This window comes from Calidris pugnax, unplaced genomic scaffold (assembly GCF_001431845.1).
Source record: "Calidris pugnax isolate Ruff unplaced genomic scaffold, ASM143184v1 scaffold20, whole genome shotgun sequence".
In the NCBI taxonomy this organism is placed as follows: domain Eukaryota; kingdom Metazoa; phylum Chordata; class Aves; order Charadriiformes; family Scolopacidae; genus Calidris; species Calidris pugnax.
The window spans coordinates 23754687-23775194 of NW_015094510.1; the positions used below are offsets into that span (position 1 = coordinate 23754687).

The following is a 20508-nucleotide window of genomic DNA, read 5'->3' on the forward strand; positions in this document are numbered from 1 at the left end:
TGTAGAAATTTCATAATCACTAAGGAACGCTCTTACAACTGCACCTCAAGAAGCTTCTGTGAAGTAAACTTGGATCAGTCTGAAAAACAGGGTCTATTTTTGCCTAACTCGTGTTACATATCAAATCTGCCAGGCTTTTCTTGGACGTTCACGATTCATTGTAAATAATTCAAACTGAATTTACAAAAGAGAAGGGGCTGTACAATGAACGTTAAGAGCTGCACATCACTATATCCCCCACAGTCAAAACTAATACAAGTATTTCACAAAGCTCGATCACAAAACATTTTCTCCTCCTCTTTCACATTGTTTTGTGATCTAGATTCAGCATCAGGTTGATGAAAACAAACAGTTTTGAGGATTTCTGTCCAACTTAACCTAATTAACAAGTTCTTGTGGCTACAGCAAGAGAACACCCTCACCTCAGTAACCTCTGTTATCTGCACAAGGTGCACTGAAACTAACCAAAGACAACTTTAGTAGCTCACAGATAAACAAGAAACACCTTTGAAATATCATTGCAGCAACGTTAACCCTCCCCTGTGTGCACCTGGGCTGCTACAGGAGACCAACACCAAGATCACACTCTTTATTTGTTCATGTATTTATTTAGGACTATGCACTTTTACAAGTGTTCTGAGTTACAGCAAGTAATAACACATTTTGAAAAGTCACATTCAGCTCCAAGTTTCAGGGTTTAAATCCCATCTTTAAGATGCTTTACAAAAGTGATGCTGGTGCTGCACAATATAAGCAACTGCAGACACAACACAGATCTGGCTTTTTGCACCCACTTTTTTATTAAAGTGATCAGGAGGTGAAGATCTGTCTTAAGAACAGTTAATGAGCAGCAGTTTTCTGTTATGCACACTTATGGAAGACAGCACAAAAATATGGAATCAACCAATAAAAGATTAATAATTCACTTATGTTCTGGAATTCATTAAAAAAGTGCAATTAGATCTGAGCTTACCACCACCGAGGAAGACAGGCTTTCTCCAACTACCTGGTTTAGGTCACACCAGTTCCTCTAGTCGAGCATTTCTAGTATGGAATCACTCTCTATCAACAATCCACTCATTTTGAAAACACACTCTCATCACTTTCCCTACCCGAAAGCCTTTAAATTGATGTAGAATCAATAGCAGCCCTTATCCTACAGGGGTGTTTGAATGCCAGAGTGTGGAAAGCTCTCAGCACACCATACTATCACCGCAAGAATTCAGGGGGATTTGTCCTGTGATTTGTCCTCCAGCCCCAACCCTGACCAATGGTGAGATGAATTCTCTGCTGTAAAGCCACATCCATCCAGCACCATCACTGCAGCCTGGCCAGTACCATGGGTGCTGTTCTTCCAAACAGGAGTATTAAGGAGAATACAACCAGTGTACAGTGAAATAAGGAATGCAGACAACATGGGTTTATTTAAACCAAAGAGAGTCCTCCATTCTCCTAACATACTACTTTTTCATTGATTCCACTTAAATCAGTGGAAATTTTCTGAAAGGTTTGTCAGTTAGGTTGACGGTTGGACAAGATGATCTTTGAGGTCCCTTCCAACCTAGAAGATTCTGTGATTCTGATTCTGTGACTTCTATTCTAGTGCTATGGTTGCTGCAGGGAAACAGAGAAACTATCCACAATCCCTCAGTGGAAATGCAAAAGCATCCCACTTTGTTGGATGCGCTGACCCTGGCAGCCACCAGTAGGTAGTTCAGCAGGTGTTGAGCCTTCTCATTACTCAAAAGAATAATTCCCAGCTCATGCATCAAAACTCAGCCACAGCAGATCTCCACTTCGGTCTCCCCATCTCCTGGCTAACATGATCTTTCCAGGAGACAGGCAAATATAGTAAGACGAGCTATAGAGAAGCCTATAGGTGGCACTCTTGGCCTGACACAACACTGAAGGACCATGAAGCCCTGGTCCTCCTGTCCCTTAGAGGACAGAGGCCCCTGTCAGTTTAGAAACCCATTAAAAGCATTAATTCCACACAGCACTTTTAATTATCATTTTAGATTTTATTGTCAACACACCTAAAAACGGAAACCTATGTTCAAAACAATTACTTCTGAGAATACTGAAGTACAAAATATTTCACACAGAAGTTTGTTATTGTAACACAAACAGAAATGAGATGTAGAATATACCGATGTGTATCACGTGTGCTCCAAGTCACAAGTTTAAGAACTGCATCACTACAGAATTGTCACACAGGCCTGGAAAGTGAGCATTTGACTGTTTTTAGGTATCACCTCCGCATTTCTAGTATTACACATTTACTTGGAAACTTCTTAGCAGTGGACAGAAAACATGATAATTTTGTCTTCAAGGTTCGTTTCGAAAGCACCATGACAACACACTGTTCAAACTACTTCCGTACAGAGGGAAGTCTAAACAGAGACAATTATTGCAGTTATGGCTTTTTAGGGGTAATGTTTATTATTATCTATGACAGGTTTGTGAATATACAATAACAAGCAAAATCAGCATTTCCAGGTAGTTCCTCCAGGAAAGCAAAACCAGTGTTGACCATTTCAAATTTTTTCTTTTTATACTGAAGAAAGCAAACTCTTATACTCTATACAAAAAGTTTTCCCTTCTTCTAGACTCTGTAAAACTAAACTAACCCGAACACACAAAACTTCTTCATTGGTTAGCAGCAAAGAAGTTCTGCCAACTTCACACAATAAATAGATTTCTGCTTAATTCAGATTTATTTCCAAAGGAGCAACATGACTAAATGAGTTGTCTCGGACAGCGACACACGTCTCACGCTGCATCACCCAGACCCTAAGCTTAGTCAGAAGGGGAGAGAGGAACAGAGCAAAGGGAAAGGAATGTCTGTTCTAAAACCACTCAGATTTATGCTGCACTTTGCTTTTCTCTTAAAGGTCCCAAAGAAAAGTTCCCTAAAGCTACCTCAAGGTTACTTCTCACACAAGCAAATTCAATTTTGAACAGCATCTTTTCCTGAAAAACTGAGATATCCCTGCAGTCTGACACTTAATGACATTCCTGGCTTGAAACACCACATATTCGTCACTCTCCTCCCCTCATCGTTTGCTTGATCGCTTTTCATGCTTATCCTTTGTGTGCTGGTTCCTGTTTCGGTGCCTCGGAGGAGAGTAGCTGACTCTCCTTCTGGACTGAAAGCTGGGTGTATATGGGTGAATTCTGCGTTTCTTTGGTTTTTCTTCTTTCCTGCTTTTGTTTGGCTCAGGCTCCTTACTGTCTTCCTTTTGCTCACGTTCCTGGTCTTGTTCTTTTTGAGACGGTAACGTGTTTTTGATGGTATTAATAAGAAATCTTTTATTTGTACCAGCAAGAGGACATTTCAACCTGCAAAGACATTGAACAGTGATCAAAAGACAAGATAAAAACATCCTGAAACAAGTCTGAGATATTAACTTCAATAATTTTAAGACAGGTTTGTGCTTTTGGCTTTCCTTGCATGCCACCTAGTGTAAACTCTCAGTACAGAAAGATGTTCAAGGTTGTCTCCATTCTTCTTTTATCTCACTCTTTATAGGAGGAAAATTATTTCATTTCAATACAGTGAAAATCCACATGGTTTTCACAAGGTAGTGTGTGCAGGGGGAAGCAGAGGATGACAATACCTAAGTTAAGCACCATAAACCTTAAAACACATTCGGGAATCAAATATTTAGTAGCATATCTTAAGTCAAATTAAACTGGTTTTCAAGATCACAAGCTACTAAAGTCAGCATTATTTAACAAACTAAGATACTTTGAAAGTAAAAGACACACTTGCATGAATCCAAAAAGCTGTAGCAATAAAACAGACATGAAACATACCAATTTTAATTTATATTTGGCCACCACCAAAGTATTTTATTTCTTTTTCTTAAACAGAAAGGATACTTATCCAACTCTTTTCCATTGCTTCTGACTTTCTCCTCTTGCAGCTTAACACTTCTGCACATAATTTATCAGCTAATTTTAGTAAACCAGTACTCTACATTTTGTTTATCTTGTTGGTATCAGTTGTACACTACTTATTCCCAGTTTATCATCTCTTAAAGAATGGAATGAGAAAAAACAAGTTTGATTATGTTCCTGCAGTTTATCTTGACAGCATTTTTGAGTCTGCATGCTAATGGAGAAGTTACGGGATTACTCTAAAAAACAGCAGAGCTGTTGGAGACCACAAAGCCACTTATACCATCAACTATGGAGTCAAAGAATCCTAACACCACAGCGTTAAGATCATCTGTTCTAGTTGAATATTTTGCATAAGTGTAGAAACTACATCCTGGCCATTTAAAAACTTTTTACATCTCTGAATAATCAGAGGTACCAGAACAACAAGAAAATTGTAACGAAGATCACATCTGATTACTTACTGTGGTGTTCGCTTCATGTCTGCCTACTAAGCATTACTGGTAATTGTTCTTGTCCTAAATTCTCAAAAAACTTATGAGAGTCATTGTAGAATTATACATTAAAGAGCCACATTGTTTATTTCCACTGGGCATTTCTTGACACATTTCTACAGCACAGCTAATTTTGGAGTTTTCTAAACTTTCTGCATATAAATCTACACTGCTTTCCTTGAACTGTGCTTCAAAAGAACTCATAAAAAAGTCTAGATCTGTATCTAGCATTGGAGTTTTGTAAACAGTATTTATCTGTTAACTTGATTACTGAGTAAAAATACAAGGGTAATATATGTCAGTAGGGTTTCTGCTTCAAGCTACAGCAGCTATGAACATGGTGCTGAACACACCACAGCACAGGTTACACTCAAGACGTAACACAAGCCAGCCAACATTTAAGTCCTCTGTCTGTCCTGTGCCATCATTAAACTGTCGTACCTCAACATTTCCTAACGAGGAGGGCAGCTTTCTCTAGGCTGCATCCAGGCAAAAACTATTTCACATTTTTCTCCTTCCTCTTGCTTTTTCATAAGAGGTAATGCATTGATTAAGCACTAATATATAGCCCCAGAATGAGACAATCTGCCCTAAATACATTCACCTTGCTGAAGTATTTATTTCTTTTTGGCACTATGAGTGCTGCCTGAGCTATACTAAGAAAGAAAACTGATGAGAAAAGCAGGGCTTCAGGATCAGATAAGAGATGCCATTAGTTCACCATGATACAGTGATAAAATCGAGCCACCGGGCTTTCACAGAGCAGCAGCAAGTTATGGCCCAGAAGAGAAACCTCAGTCCTTAGTTTTATTGACCTCAGACTTCAATAAAGCAAATTCTGCCTTTAAGTCTTGGAGGAAATGAGAGGTATGGCATGTGCTAGGTTACACACACACAAGCCCGTCATGTTTACATACATCCATGGTATATATGGAACAGTGAAGATGAAAAGGGAACTGTATTAATCCACTGATATCTTTCTTTGAGAGCATTCCTAATGGTGAGGAAATTGTAAAACACTGCTACAGCTGACCTCCTAAAGACAAGCACTCCACAGATAAGTCCTGCACAACCCAAAATCTCTCCACTACTCTATGACAAAACAGTCAACAGTGCATTTTGAGCAAGAAGAAAAAAAGATTAAATCAGTTATTGCGAACACAGGTCAAATCTTAACTCTACTTTTGACACTTTAAGCCAACTTCTGTGGAATAACACACAATTTCCAGCCAACACCTTTCACCAAGCAGCAGTGCAGTTCAGCACAGAAGTGGACCATACAAGCTCTAAACAGTAAAACATGCTGACCCTAATTTAAGACCCTAGTGTACAGTGCCATGTGCCACAGTCTTTTCTCACTGAGTAACTGGACACAGCAAACCCAGCCAGCCTCATCCCACAGCGTAAATCTCATCTTTCCAGGAAACAGAGTTCATTATGCATGAACTTACAAGTACATGTCTACCACTTCCCAACTGCCATGGAAAATACGGTACTTAACAGAAGAGTGACTAAAGGCCAAAAAACCAAAAAAGCAGCTAGAGGTTGTTTTGCCAAACCAATTAATTGAGGCTCTTATCCTTGCACTGGAGATCTCACAAAAGAGGATGCCTGGGATGACACTGCAAGCTTTTATGTATGGTCTTGGCAGCTGATACATCTGGTAGGACTTTGGATGGGAACCTCTGCTCCGATCACAAGATTTTAATGTATTTCCTTTGCAACCTCTGTCTGTACCCTGTTTCTCCTCCTTGTCACATTCAAATGAAAGAGACATAGTGGAATCACATTGCAGTGTCTCTGCACAGTCACACAACACCCACTCAAAGACAAGATGCAATACAGAATTTCGCAGTTCCCAGGCTCTCAAACTCTTCGGCCTCATCTTCATTATTTTGTAATCTGCAGTATTTCTGGCTATCAGATTTGATATTGAGCAGAAAGCTATATATAGGAGTGAAAGCAATTTTAGGATTGCTTTGCAATAGGGCTAAAAATAATTTAATGCTTCCAACATCTATCTGCTTTTTGCAATTTCATCTGCTCTTACAATGCAGAGCTGAACAAACCATCCCAAAATATCTTGTTTTCCACATCTTATTTTAGGTAAGCTTCTAAAGTAAGCCAAGAAGATTACATTCAGTTCAGCCTTAGCTCAATTGCTACCATCATCTTTGAAGGCCAGACACATACACTGGAGAGAAAAATAAAAAAAAAAAAGCCTCCAGAACTTGTCCATACAGTAGCTTTTGTGGCATTTTAACTGCCTTTTTCAATTCAAGCAAAACAACCCCTTAAAATAGGGCCTAACTCCACTGCTAGAAGAAGCTTATGAATTATGTACATAGGACCGACAAAACCACTTAGGGAAAGCTGAGCTTTTAGCTTGATTTTATCTAGACACACAAGGAAAATCCCAATACCTCACAGCAGTATTCCATCTGATGAATCCAATAGTTTCAAATGTTCTTACGCTATTTGTCCAGAACTTCCCATCCTGGACCCTGCTGGCCCTTCAATCATTAACTTTCCAACAGCTGCTCTCATGTATTTTCTCACCTCAGAAGTTCCAGCATCACTGGGACTTAGCCACAGACTCTACTCTTTGCTCAACATTTCCAAGATTAAGACACCATCTGAAGTAAATCCTCTATTACCCTTCTCTAACACATTTTCTTGTGATTAGCTCCACTAATGCTTTGAACCAGACACACCATCAAGAGGATCTACATCATGTGGTATCATAAGGATGTAGGAGACCCTCAGCAAGAATCACTACAGCCATAGAGTACATACAAAAAAGAGCATTGCTGTAACTAGAAATACTGCAGTGTTGAGAGCAAGAATCTTGAGAACATCCAAGGAACAAGTCAGTACTTGAAAGTGAATAAAGAGAGATCTACAAATATCCAGTATTTCTTGGATTAATTTGCCATGGACCTAGACACTGTATATCCAGTCCTGAGAGCATGGAGGCCAAGGGACTTAGATTCTTTACCAACTGGGAGCTCATGCAGCCCACTGACAGTTGCTCCATGTCCAGAGAGTCTCAGATAATTTCCTTTCCTGTGTACACTCTTGCCGGATACCACTGCCAACCTCCCTATTTGGGACAAACCTCTCTTCTACTAGCATCTAATCCCTACGGGTAGGCAACACCTACCCATGTCACCCAAAGCAAACTTGTAAGACAACATAACACTGGCAAAACATTCCCAAAATGGACAAAACGCTAGCAACACTGTCCCATATTTCAAGTCTTCATATCAGACTGTGGGCTAAAGGATGACTGCTTGGTACATTTCTTCTGTACCTGTCAGCTACACCAGCTTAGACACTTGCAACTTAGGCTCAAACAGCCACGGACTATGCATCTCACGAGGAGACAGTAAAAAATTAGGTAGGGGTGCTTGGGGAAACGCACTTGAGCTATGGAGAACTAATGACTCTGGATAGCAATGGAGCAGTGGCTTGGAACCTGAAAGCAGCCCCCAAACCCTGTTCAGAGGCTTGCTGGCTAAGGTTTTGCTGCCATCAACACACACCTAAAGACACTACTGCTTTGTAATGGTATGTACAATACCCAGGAATGCCACCTCCCCACATACCTCCCTTGAACCAATTCCTGTAGAACGTCACTGACTCCAGAAATGTATTTCCCAGTATCCAACAGCTGCTGGAGATCAACATAAACTGGAATCAGCAAAGTATGAGCAGTAGCAGCCTCTGCTTCTCCTTACCCAAAGACAGATGGCAGAACAAATCTTTTCTTCATAGGCCGAGTTGCTTCAACTATCCAGTTCCAATGGAGGATTGATGACCTTACACTAGATGTTTCCAGGGTTTGTGCATCTCTTCTCCAGGACTCCTCTGACAAGGGGCTGAGGAAATCCCAGAAGTCCTCATGAAACACACCTGTAAGCATTTTGAATTTGGCAAGGAAGGAAGGTTTTGTGCTTTACCTGTTAAGACTCTGCTTTTAGACAAGTTGGCGATGACCTTGTCTCTGCTTCTACCAGTTATGCTATCCTGAATTTGATCTACTAACGCACATTTTCATGAACTAACTTTTCTGCTCATTTCATTTGGTATCCACAAAGCTCAGAGCAGCAGTCACCTTCCTCTCAGTGCTTTAGAGTTGCAAGGTTACATGTCAGTCCTAGATCTAATAAGCCCTTCAGGACTTACTTCATTTTGCTGGAGTGTCTTACCGGTTACCTCGTCTCCCAGGTGTATATGCAATACCTCATTGTTGGGCCAGTTCAGAAAGACCAAAACAGCACAATGGGGCACGAAAAATATTAAAGGGAAGACAGTAGTGGCAGCCTCTGTCTGCTGTTTTGTCTCTTGGGCTTGCACAGCTAGACACCAAAGGCAGTCAAAATTGGCAGTCTACCTACAGGTGGCTTTATAGCTTCATTACAGCCACACACACACCAGCTGTACACTAGCCTATGCCAAACTCTGTGGCAGCAGATTTGTGATACATGGGATTACTACCAGTCTCCCCAAGGATAAATTCAGAGAAGGGAAAATCCCTGGAGAAGCACCATCTAAAAAAAAAAATTTAAAAATCATTTCTGAGTGCAGGATATCCTGAGCCGCAGACTACCCAAAGCTGGGACAGCACCTTGAGGAAGTAATGTTACTTTCTCGTACTTTTGTTCCTCCATTTTTGAGCTACTGGGTATCGGCCACTGATGAAGACATGGCACCACAGAGATGGGCCCTTTGTGTGACCCAGTATAGCTATTCACAGGTTTCTCGGCAATTGAAAGGATCTTTACTTCAACAGTCTCAATTCAGGTATCACCACACCAGTGCCCATGACAACAGTCTTCCTCCACCTGAAGCTTTCTTGACAATCCTCTCCTCCTACAACTTTAACACAGCCCTGGCCTAGACAGACACTATTTCACTCTAGTGCAATCTGCAGCTGTTCTGAAGAACAGGTCACCCTTGGATATCCCCTCCTCTGGCAGGTCTTGGGCACTGGGCTTCAGCAAACTGAACGTGACCCCGAGCTCATCATCACAACCAGCTCAGCAGGACCACTGCTCTCTTACACATTAGGAATAAGAAGTAGCTGGAGCCAGGAGTTGAAGGCCATACACGCTCCTGGCAGGTATTCCAGACCGCACAAGAGGCAGCAAAGTTGCACAGGGACACTCAGTTATCTCCCAACAGAAATCTTTAGTCTCCACACCTTGAATTAACTTGCAAATTCACAGTAACTGGATGTATGCAACACTACACGGTGCTAATTATCTGCCTGGGTTCACCTGGCCATTTGGCAAGGCTGACAGGGTAAAAGCCTGCTCTGTCAGTACAGCTATAACCACTCTAGGGGATTAAACCAATTTTAGTTTTAACAGAACGGGTATAAACTGCATCCCTAGCAGAAATACTGGGTAAAGTATCTACAAAAATGCCAAAATTCTTTAGAAAATATGAAGGATGAACTTTTTTCAGCAAGATGCTATTTTAACCTCTTCAGAGGTACCAAAACAAACATATTCAAAAAATCAGCTGAGAACTTCATTAACCATGGAGGCTTATCTTTTACTGCTGTTGGTGGAGGAAGTCAAACCTTATCTACAAATGAGTTTAACCCAGTCAACTGGTGCACTACTTGTGTGCACATCCCTAGATCCGATAGCTTATCAGTCATACCCGTTATTTTAAGATGAATGACTCTTCTCAGCATGTTATTACTTCTTTAATTACAGTTATATGCGTTACATTCCATGACAGTCTAGTTGTAAAAACTGAGACACTGCATTGAAGAATTAATACTGTATTTCACTTAAGATTTAAATACTGTGATTCTTTTCCTACTTGCTATACACATTAGCCCTGGGGTTTAGGGGTTCTTTTAGTATTAAAAAAATACCTCCTTCCAAAATTGAACTATACTTTGAATTCACTTTCAGCTGTCATTTACACATGGATTCTCTACTACAGAATCATTTAATATTTTTATTGTTTTAAGGGTTTAGGTTTCCTTGTCAGGCTATGAACTCTTTTAACTTAAACAGAATCTAACCCACTAACATGTGGCCAGTATGTAACTACACACACACACTGAAGCTACCCAGCATTTTAAAGATTCACGAGGTTCCAATTCAAAGTTTGCAATTCCATCTGTTATAAGGAAACACTATATAGAAGGTACACCCAGTTTTCCAATTGCTTTGACTTAGCACATTCGGTCAAGCAATTTCATGCAGGGAGAATTTACTTCAACTTCTTTCTTATCTTGGCTCAAATTTCTGCCCAGACAAATTAATACCTAGATGAAGACAAATTACTTAAACATGAAGCAAAGGCAAAGACTTCTGTCATGCATTAAATGTAAAATTTATTTTGGCATCAGTCATAGCATTCATTTCCTCTTGGCACAACTTACCAACCCATAGCTCCCATTGTTTCAGCTCTGGTTCTCCCACGTTTTGCCTCTTTAAGTAACTCTTCCACAGCCTTCCTAAATACGAGGAAAAGAAAAAAAGTTACCACTTGCAGAACACAAGAACTTGCCACTTTATACACTTATGTAAAGGAAGTGGAGCGCTTCTTCACTGTAATGAATTAAGCAATAAAGAGGCTACAAAAATCACCCTTACTTATTAATTCAGATTTCCATGCACCAAGATTAAAGGAAACATTTTGACATATTAAAAGCAATTAAAGCTGCTGCAAAAACAACAATTGCAATACTAACTAAAGAGTAGAAATAAAGCATGCAAAACTGGTATACTACACTGAAATGTCCCTTGGGAACATTCTTTGCTGCTGTCACTTCACTTAGGTTCTTCCTAAAGTCTTTCAACCGCAGCAGACCTATTTTGAGCACAGTTAAACACGACCAGTGAAATAGCAAGCAGTCAGATGACAGTAAAATCACTGCAACTATCAGTTGTCAAACTGCACTAGCTTTGTGTAACAGTGAAAGAGCTCACCTTTGTGACTATGATCCACCACCACCCAAAATGACTAACCTTTACTGTATCATCATCTTCTAGAACAAACTGGCCAGACTAACACTAAAGCAATTAAATAACAATGATCACATAAAAAGTCACTGAAGAGTGTGATTTATGCAAATTATAGGTAAATTCCTGCAACATCAGTCTTTCAGTTCTCTTTACAAATTAATTTCAACCTCAAATAAAACTTAAGTAAGTACTCTACAGTACATGGTTGAAGTTAATGGGAAAACCAATGAATGGATAATGTGAGCCATTTATTATATAAATTGAATGCATAAACCAACAATTTGGTTAGTTAACTCTAACCAACTATATATGCCAATCAAAACCAACCACAATACAGAAAAGGAAAGCTATGCACCTGGCCATAACATCCAGTATATGAAGCTAAGCATTAACAATACTGACATGGGTAAGACTGAAGGCTTGAGGAACTGAAGGCAGGAGGTAATAAAGAGGGTGTTTATTGTTTAGGTGTCTCAACTATAATATGCCAGAATAACTGCTGGTGTTTCAACTACATGAGCAATACAATCATAATCTCGATAGTACAAATGTGTGTATAGACTGTGCAAGAAAGGTAACTGCCAACAGACTTCAACTCAAACTTCAAGGGTGTCATGTCCCATCATGTTGTTATGGTGTTGTCAGCATAACAGGATTTTGCTACTTTGCCACAGATTAAAAAAAACCCTGAGCATCAATTTTGTTGTCAAGCCAAAATTGAGACTAGAGAAGTCAATAGTCATCATATAATAGCAGAAGCAGCTCTGAAGAAAAGTAAACCATTTATATGGCAGGCCCATGTGAAGACCTAACAAGTTCATGCTGGGCTCTAAACATGTAACAGGGGGCTTTTTTTACCATTTAGGTTATTCAAGTCTACATAGACAACACAAGAGGTCTTAGCTTTAAATACATATACTGCATGTGCATAAGAGGGAATGAAAATAAGCAGTACAGAATTTCCTTCAGCAGCTAATGAGAAAACGTTACGCTGTTACACAGCAGTCTACATCTGTCAGTCTAGATATAACTTTCTTCATTTTGTTATGGCCTTAACATAAGCCTTTACCATCTCCCTTCACATTTGTGATGATGGATTTGTTCATTCCTTAGGACAGGCTGGTGACATTTTACAAACACAGACACACTTCTTCTGCCTGTATTGCTTTTGGACAGCTTTGGTTTTCCCTGGCAACAGAAAACAAATTGCTACTAAATGAGTACAAGTGAAATGTACACTAAGGTGTAGCTACTCTTCCTACAGCTACTCTGCAGTTCTGCCTCAATGTAGTCTTAGTATTTTATACTTACAACTAGCTATCATGGAACTACTTTCTCACTTTATAGTAATTTCCAGCAAGCAATACTTTAGCTAAAGATTCTTAAACAAGCCTCCAGAATTGGTCACAGTTCTCAAACATATAAATAATCCTTGATCAACTTTTATGTATATATATACCTTTGTTCCAAGGGGAAACGATTCCATCCAGCATAAGCTGAGGTCTGTGCCAGATGGACACGTGAATACTCACAGGTCATAACTTACTTCCTTTGAGAGTTTGCATTTGAAGGGCTTTGCAAAGGAAAGCATCCAACACTTCCACAGAAACAATAGCAGACAAATGCACAAAAAATTGTAGTATTGCTTGTCTGTGCACTAGTCTACTAATGGCACATTGGTTTAAGGCTCCTCACAGAAGTCTTTCTCTTTCTCATATGAAGTTCCTAACACGATCTCAGTAGCAGCTGGGATTGGGGTACTTTGAATCCTTTTTTAAGCATGTCTGATTGAGAGGACATGTTGCATATCCCATCACAGGACAGGCATTCATGGACACTGCGTTATCTGCCCAGGTAAGCTGTCACCTTTGGAATCACCTGCACCCAGATGCTAAGTACAGTGTCAGCAGCCCCGTCAGCTACTGCCACCTTCCCAGGTAGGAGCAGTGGGGTGTATGGGACAGCTACTGCCAAGAACAACAACAAAAAGGGTAAAAAACCACAGGCTCTACCACTGGAACATGGGAGATGTTGCATACACAGGTCTCCATGAAATTATGGCAAAATTTCTTTTTTGTCCAGACCCAGACTTTGCTATCTGAGCAGCCTGAGCTAGCTTATAGTGATGACAGCAGGAACATGTGGCCTTTATAAAAGCTTGTCCTGAGCCTTCAAACAGCAATGTCAGATGAAGGGGAGGAAAAAAAAAAAAAAAAAAAGAACCGGACTATAGAGACATTTTTATCATTAGTAATGCCATTAAACCTCAGGGATAGCTGAAGATCTGAGACCGTATCGTCGAAAAATGCAAAAAAAAAAAAAAAAAAAAGCACCTGACTTTTACTTACCACAATTAACCAAACTTAGTGATTCTGTTTTGAGAAACCTGACTAGGGGGCGATTAAAAGCCACTATATCTTTCATTATTTTATAATTAGAATCATAAACCAAAGTGTCTGAGCTACAAAGCACCAATAAAATACACACATTTTAAATAGCTATGATTCAGTTTTAGGGAAAACATCACAATAAATTCATATGGTGACATCAATTCTATTAACTTAAGTAGGAATTATAAGCCAATAAGTATTTGAGACTTTTTTCCCCTCTGGTTATATCAGAGATCAGACTGACTCTTAGCAGACTTATAACTTGACATCTTCCTTTCTTATCAAACACTGTTTCCTAATACTGGTGTTTCAACATCACTCTTATTCACTGCACCTTTACAAAGCCCTTTGACTTGCACAGACAAATGGAAAAATGCTCAGATCCTCTTTGAAATCATGTGTTTCCACTCACTGAACTTATATCCTCTACACAAGTAAGCCAAAAGCTTAGAAGCTATGCAAACAAGGTTTTTACATTTGCTTTTAGAGGCCTCTTGGGACTCAACATTCCTCACACTCTTCATTTTTACAGCTTGGTTACAATACAAACAGTCCTGTGGCTGCCAACTCCAGCTTCAAGAGTAGCAGCATGAGCAAAGGGAACACAGCACACAACTTTCACACGAGAACCACCCAAATACCAGGGGACTGATAGCAGGGAAAATTAGGGACAGGGGCATATTTAAGAACACTGGCATGATTCTGGCATCTTTTATAACAAGCACCACTTAAAACTTGCTGTGGCAATCCTTTCTGAGCAATCAAGCTTAGCTGCAGAATTACAGTAACATGAAGGTATAAACAGTGATATTTTTATCTTCAAGAGTATGGCCCAAGATCTATTTACATTTCTGAGGGATTAGATTTTTTCCTCTATATTCCAAGGTTACAGGCAAAGCTCCCGTTGCATAAATCCTAACAACTTGCATCATGAATACACATGTCCAAAGAGAGGGAGAACGTTAAAGGCTCCAAAGCCAGGCAAAACCAGAGATATTTTCTATTCCTCGTTCAGGGAAAGAGCATCATTGTTTTTTCCAAAAGATCAAACAGATAGACTGAAAAATGAATAATCGGTAATAAAGAGGTACGTCTGATACAGTTACAGGCAATGAAAACACCGTGTCATTATAGAGACCACCCAATGTTTGTAATTATAGACCACTCTGTTAGGAGCAGACACGCTGGATCTGACAGCCAACAAGCCAGGCAGCCACAGCTCCAAGCCCAGGTCCAACCAGCAGTAGGGCTGGAAATCCACTCCCTGCAGGCAGACACACACACCACACGTATGCACCACTGGCCACACTGATCACAGACAGACACACAAAGCGCTCACACCAACAGCTCCATCCTGCTCTTCTCTCTGGGCAGGTGTAGGAGCCCCCAGGGCTTCAGCCCAACTCCAGCTGCTGGCACAGACCATCACACACAGCTGGCTGAGACCTCTTGGTCCTCCAGTACCCAACTCCACTGGTCTTGCCCATGGAGACACACAGGTGCACATACGTGTCTTGCTCCTGGAGAGCCCCGACCCTACAGTATCTCCAGCCAGCTCCTCCCATAGTCTTGCTCTTAGAGACTCACATCCCAGCTCCCACCCTAATTCACCCACTCTTGATCTTCACTAGTGGCCACATAATCTCTCATGCACCCACACTTTCTCCATTACTGCAGCACAGATAAATAGGTCCCCAATCCCACTCTAGTGGCTGACACTTGGTTTTACTCATTCTATGAAGTGTCCCCAGCTGCTGGCACCTACTCTCCAGCCCAGGGTCCCAGCCCAACTGCTGGCATCCAGACCCGAGCTTGTTCCAGCTTCTGGCAGTGTGGACACATGGTTCTTCTGACCCATGGTTTCACTCTAGTTGCTGGCACTGAGATGTACACCCTCAAATACAGTCCCTCACCCAAGAAAGAGTAGAAAGGAATTCAAAAGGAGGACAGGACAGACTGCACTGACCAGGCACAGGGCACAGCCAGTGTACCAACCAGCAGCCCATTCACACACAACCAGACCTTTGTATCCCCTTATTCCTCTATTTTCCCACTCTTGCTTCTCACAAAATCACCTGAACCCGTCCCTTCCCCCATCTTTGGCTCCTCCCCTACACATCCCATAATAAGCCTTATACAATCTCAAAATGCTCTTCTTCTGCATCCCATAATTCGTTCCACACCCCTAGGCAGCAACTCCCTTAAGTCACAAAGGCGCTCCAGCACTGACTCATCTTGATGGGTGTCATGCCTGGAGGCCAAGGCTGTCTCAAGGGACCAGCCCTGGGAGGGGCCCAGAGAAGATGTTCATTTCTCCAAATCCTTACTGTGGGTTCCCACCTGCCAGTGTGCCTCTGTATTCTGCTGGGCTCCTGGAAATAGACCTCTGATGGGCTGGTAGCTCCTGGGACGGACCTGGGAGAAGCCAGAGCTGGGCACTATTTGGGCTACTCCATCCACCATGGTCTCTTTAGTCCACTGTGGGTGTGCCCAGGAGCTTTTGGCACACAACCGAGAAAACTCTGCCATCTCCACCCACGTCATCATCTCACTAAAGATCCTAATGAGAACTCTAATGAAAATATATCTACTGGAATTGCTTCACAGCACGCAATCGGCTTCAGAAGTACACCAGCATGGAGCAGGAGGGCAGTGTTCCTATTCAACATTTCCCAGAGTCAGTCAAGGGACATCTTTATCAAACATATCTTCATAGAAGACCTTCACAGCATTAATAACTGCTTGCAATCTATACCACTATTATTCAAGCTCAAAAGCCAGGCTTCTTGGCTACTGTGATTCCCAAAATCATGCTCAAACCTACCTCCTGAGGCACTCTAGGTCCTGACAGCAAGCTGCAAACCTTGGAAAAAAACTAGCAGTTTTTAAAATCCATTTTCTCAAAGTAGTTTTATGCTGACTGTAGAACTTATTTTTAACCATGCATGGGACTGGAAATAGAAGTGGATGTTGGTATTCTGATTACATCTGAATAATTAATATCAAGACCTTCGGTCACGTAAAGGACTAAAGATACTGCCTTCTACAATAAAGGAATGATAATGAAGGTCAGTGTTACTTAACTCCTGTGAGCTGCTCTATCCTATCTGCTCACAGTAAGAAAACTGATGAAAAGGCATAAAGCCCAAGCCACAACATCAGGACCAAGAATGAAAAAAATATTCCACATACTTCCTAGCATTTGTTCAAAGGCAAAGACACTCCATATCAGGCATGTAAATGCTCTTATTCTTTGTTGATCAAGTTTCATACCTATTTAAATATTCTATTTGTCAGTCCCATGAGTACTATTTGCAGCACATTTCTCTGCTGATATTCTCACCAGCTTGAGTAGGGAACATACCACTCCATTTCAAGCACCCATTTTAGTTTGCAGACGACTTTTTTTTTTTGGGCCATGAATATGGGAAAGAATGGCATACTGAATCCTGACACTTAGATTTTAACTGTTAAGAACAACAGTAAGAACTATCAATTAATTTCTCCAAGGAACAAAGCTTACTTGTTAAAAAGTGTAATTGGGATGCCTGTGCAGCAAAAATATTAGACTATTGATTCTCAACTCAACTACAGGCTTCTTGTTACACAATTATAGTGTTCCTTGTGACTCAGAGCAGTATCTCCTTAGGAAACCCTTAATTTCAAGTAACTGATGCTATAAACAAGCTTGGTAGGCACTTCTAATATGGTATTTCACAACCTTGGATACCATAGGTGTTGAAAGACAGAAGGGATTAGGGAAGAACTTGGACACACAGTATAATAAAGCCAATTCCTTTCTATTCTCAGCGAAACAATGTATTTTCTGTGCTTCAAACACACAGAACAACCATGAAACAATTTAGGAAGGGGATAGGAAAAAAAGATTTTTTTTGCACAGGGATGAAAATGGTGACCTCTGTAACTTCTCAAAGGATATTTAGTTGAATTTAAATACAAAAAGCAAGTACACGTGCTTGCAGGGGAAACAAACTAAGCAGTTCCTAGTAGCTGACATATAACCTTTTTTTTTTTTACTCTTGGATCATATCCTCACAATACCATTAATTATATAGTAGCAGAATTTAGCCTAGAATTTTCTTAAAATCACACCATATCTCAAGACTCTGGGTCTTCACTGATGTACCAGCAAGTTCACAGGAAAAAACATCAGTTCATACTTCCAACAAAGGTTATTGGACAAGATGGAGCAGCGGAAATAATTCAGTAGAATGCACCAAACACTACAAACACCTGTGGTATTTACAGCTTTTAGAGTTTTAAAATCCAGAGTACACAACAGCCACATGGTAACTTGCGAGTTAGTATTCAGCTTCCGTAGCCACTATCACTTCCTATTAAAGTGAGGAAAACACCAAACGCAAGGTCAAGCAAGAGTCAAACAGAGTGAAACTGAAAAATAACAGCCAGAAAATGTGGCAGTAAAGATGAAATACAAGAAGCAAGATGAAGAGACCTCTCCTTAGATAATAACAAAAAAAAATAGGACAACTGACTTGTCTTAACAGCTCACTGTTTGGAACGCTGGGACACAAAATTCACTCCAGACCTGAAAAAACATGCACAATAATGTGCACTTCTTTCCCCCTTCTGTGGTAAATTAAATAAAACTCACACATAGATAGACCTTAAGCTGTTATTTAAGACTTGTGCATTGCAATACAAGCCTGAATTCAGACTACTGAAAATATTCCAAACCCCCCAATTTTTAAACTCTAAAACTTACCTAAAATAGTTACCACTGTGGCTACAGAATAGAAATGCCGTTATTTGCATGTTAAAGCCATATTATAAAGAGCCTAAAAATTATAAACTCCCATCACTGTACTACTCACAGGAAAGCATGATTAACAGGTCATTGAATGATACTAAGGAGTAACGTCTGTAAACCAAAGGATAAAGAAAGGTCTGTATTAGACTCTTAAAGACTGTACAGGGAAGCATATTTAGAGTAAGAAATACCTAAGTATGACATCTAAATGCATATACCATGAACTGAAGAATTCAGGGGGCTACTAGCAAAGCGTCCTGTTAAACAAGCTGAAGGTATGAAAAGGCAACTTATGACAGGTGGATCCAGGATAAAAAGTGATTATCACCAAGTACGCTATATTGTACTTACGACGTGTTCAGAGCTGATTAAACACCCGCAGAGGTGAATGGTAGCATGGGTTGAAGACACCAGACAGCTAAACCCTACCGTGTACCACTTGGTAAGTAACGCTGAGCTTCATCCTCATTACCTACCACGCTGCCATGAAAAAGGAATAGCAAATCCTAACTCAGACTGAAGCTAGGAGGCTGGATAAAACTTTCAATCTGGTTCCTGGGAAGGAGAGCGCCAGGATGAGCCTGTGGAGCAGACAGCTATAGCTGACATGCCCTTAACTGCCCGAGGAACCCTAAGTCCCCAGCACGACAGTAACAGCCAGAAGACAGCGTAGCAGGGTTCAACACGCTATGAATGAAAAAGGTTTAAGTTTGGAATGGCACTAGTAAAAATAACATTCACGCATATATAGAAAGAAGCTTTAATTATTAAACTGATGATCCCAGAGCAGAAGTAGCTTACTGAGCATTAAAGGCCTCTGAGAAAGCATTACGCTCTCTAGCCCTTCCACCACTCCAGTGCTATTGCTTTTGTCCCATTTAAAATACTTGCCCATTACTTTATATACACACACTCAGATACAGTTTCTTAGAAGTTAAGGGAGAGAACCATGAGGAGAACAGCTCAGAAAGCCTCTGGTCACCATTTCGCTGTAATAGTTTTTTGAAACATGCATAAAAGTACAGTTACTCACAAGTAAGCTTGCAAAAAAACCAAGGATTACTACCCAAAAAAATCTGTGATCTATACAACTAAAGTCTATTTCGAAGGCAAAAGTTAGAGGCTCGCTGTGACGAGTATCCAAATACAGAAATATACATTTTAATCCTCAATGCTTGCTTGGGAACACTACAACTCAGTACGCACAGAGAAATGAATCCTCTCGTCCCAGTGAAAGGCAAAGTAGAAAGCAAGGTTTTGGGTTTGGCTTTTTTTAAATGACAAAATACCTGCCAAACATGTTGTATTATTCCATACAAGAAGCAGGACAATTTTAACAATTAGTCAACTGGCACATCTCCAACGCTGAAAACTGAAATTTTTAAGAAGAGAATCCATTTTATTTTACCACGTACACCTAATTACCAAATTATAATGGAAAATTCGTTTCCATCTTGTTTCTAAATGGTACTGACACGCATCACAAGAATAGTTGATTTATTTTTTTTTTTTTAAGGAATGGATTTTCCCATCACGTAGGAAGATTTTCTTTATTTTCCACCGCAGCCCCCTCAGCGAGGGCCCCAAAGTTGTGTCCCCTTCCAGGCTGCGCACCCCTCGGGGCCACCCTCACGGCAGCCGGGGGGGCCTCGGGCCGGGCCGGCCTCGGGGGCCTCCTCTGCTCCAGGGACCACCCGCTGCCTCCCGCCGGGACCCGGCCGCCGGGAGAGCCGGGCCCACGGCCGCAGCCAGCTCCGGGGCGCAGCGCTAGGCCCCAGCCGCCCGCGCAGGGCTCCGCACACCCGGGCCTTGCAGGGCGGGAGGCGACGCCGGGCCCCGCTCAGCGGAGAGGCCCCGCCGAGGCCGTGACCTGCCGGGGCTGCTCAGCCGCCCTCCTCCCCGCCCCTCACCTCTCCAGCTCCGGGTCCTCCTCC

At 41.1% G+C, this 20508-nt stretch overlaps 1 protein-coding gene across 2 annotated transcripts; it reads right to left on the reverse strand.

The window, feature by feature from the left end:
* Positions 1 to 588: 588 nt before the first annotated feature.
* Positions 589 to 20508, reverse strand: POLR1D (polymerase (RNA) I polypeptide D). Of its 2 annotated transcripts, XR_001414542.1 has the most exons (4): positions 20485 to 20508; positions 10807 to 10881; positions 8138 to 8312; positions 3210 to 3342 (listed from the first exon to the last, which is right to left on the reverse strand). XR_001414542.1 is itself a non-coding variant. In XM_014966125.1 (3 exons), the coding sequence occupies exons 2-3, from the start codon at positions 10821 to 10823 to the stop codon at positions 3057 to 3059; spliced, it is 303 nt and encodes a 100-aa protein (XP_014821611.1). In that variant the 5' UTR covers positions 10824 to 10881; positions 20485 to 20502; the 3' UTR covers positions 589 to 3056. The 2 variants fall into 2 exon arrangements, 1 of the variants encoding a protein (XP_014821611.1); XM_014966125.1 differs by lacking the exon at positions 8138 to 8312 and having other exon boundaries at positions 589 to 3342; positions 20485 to 20502.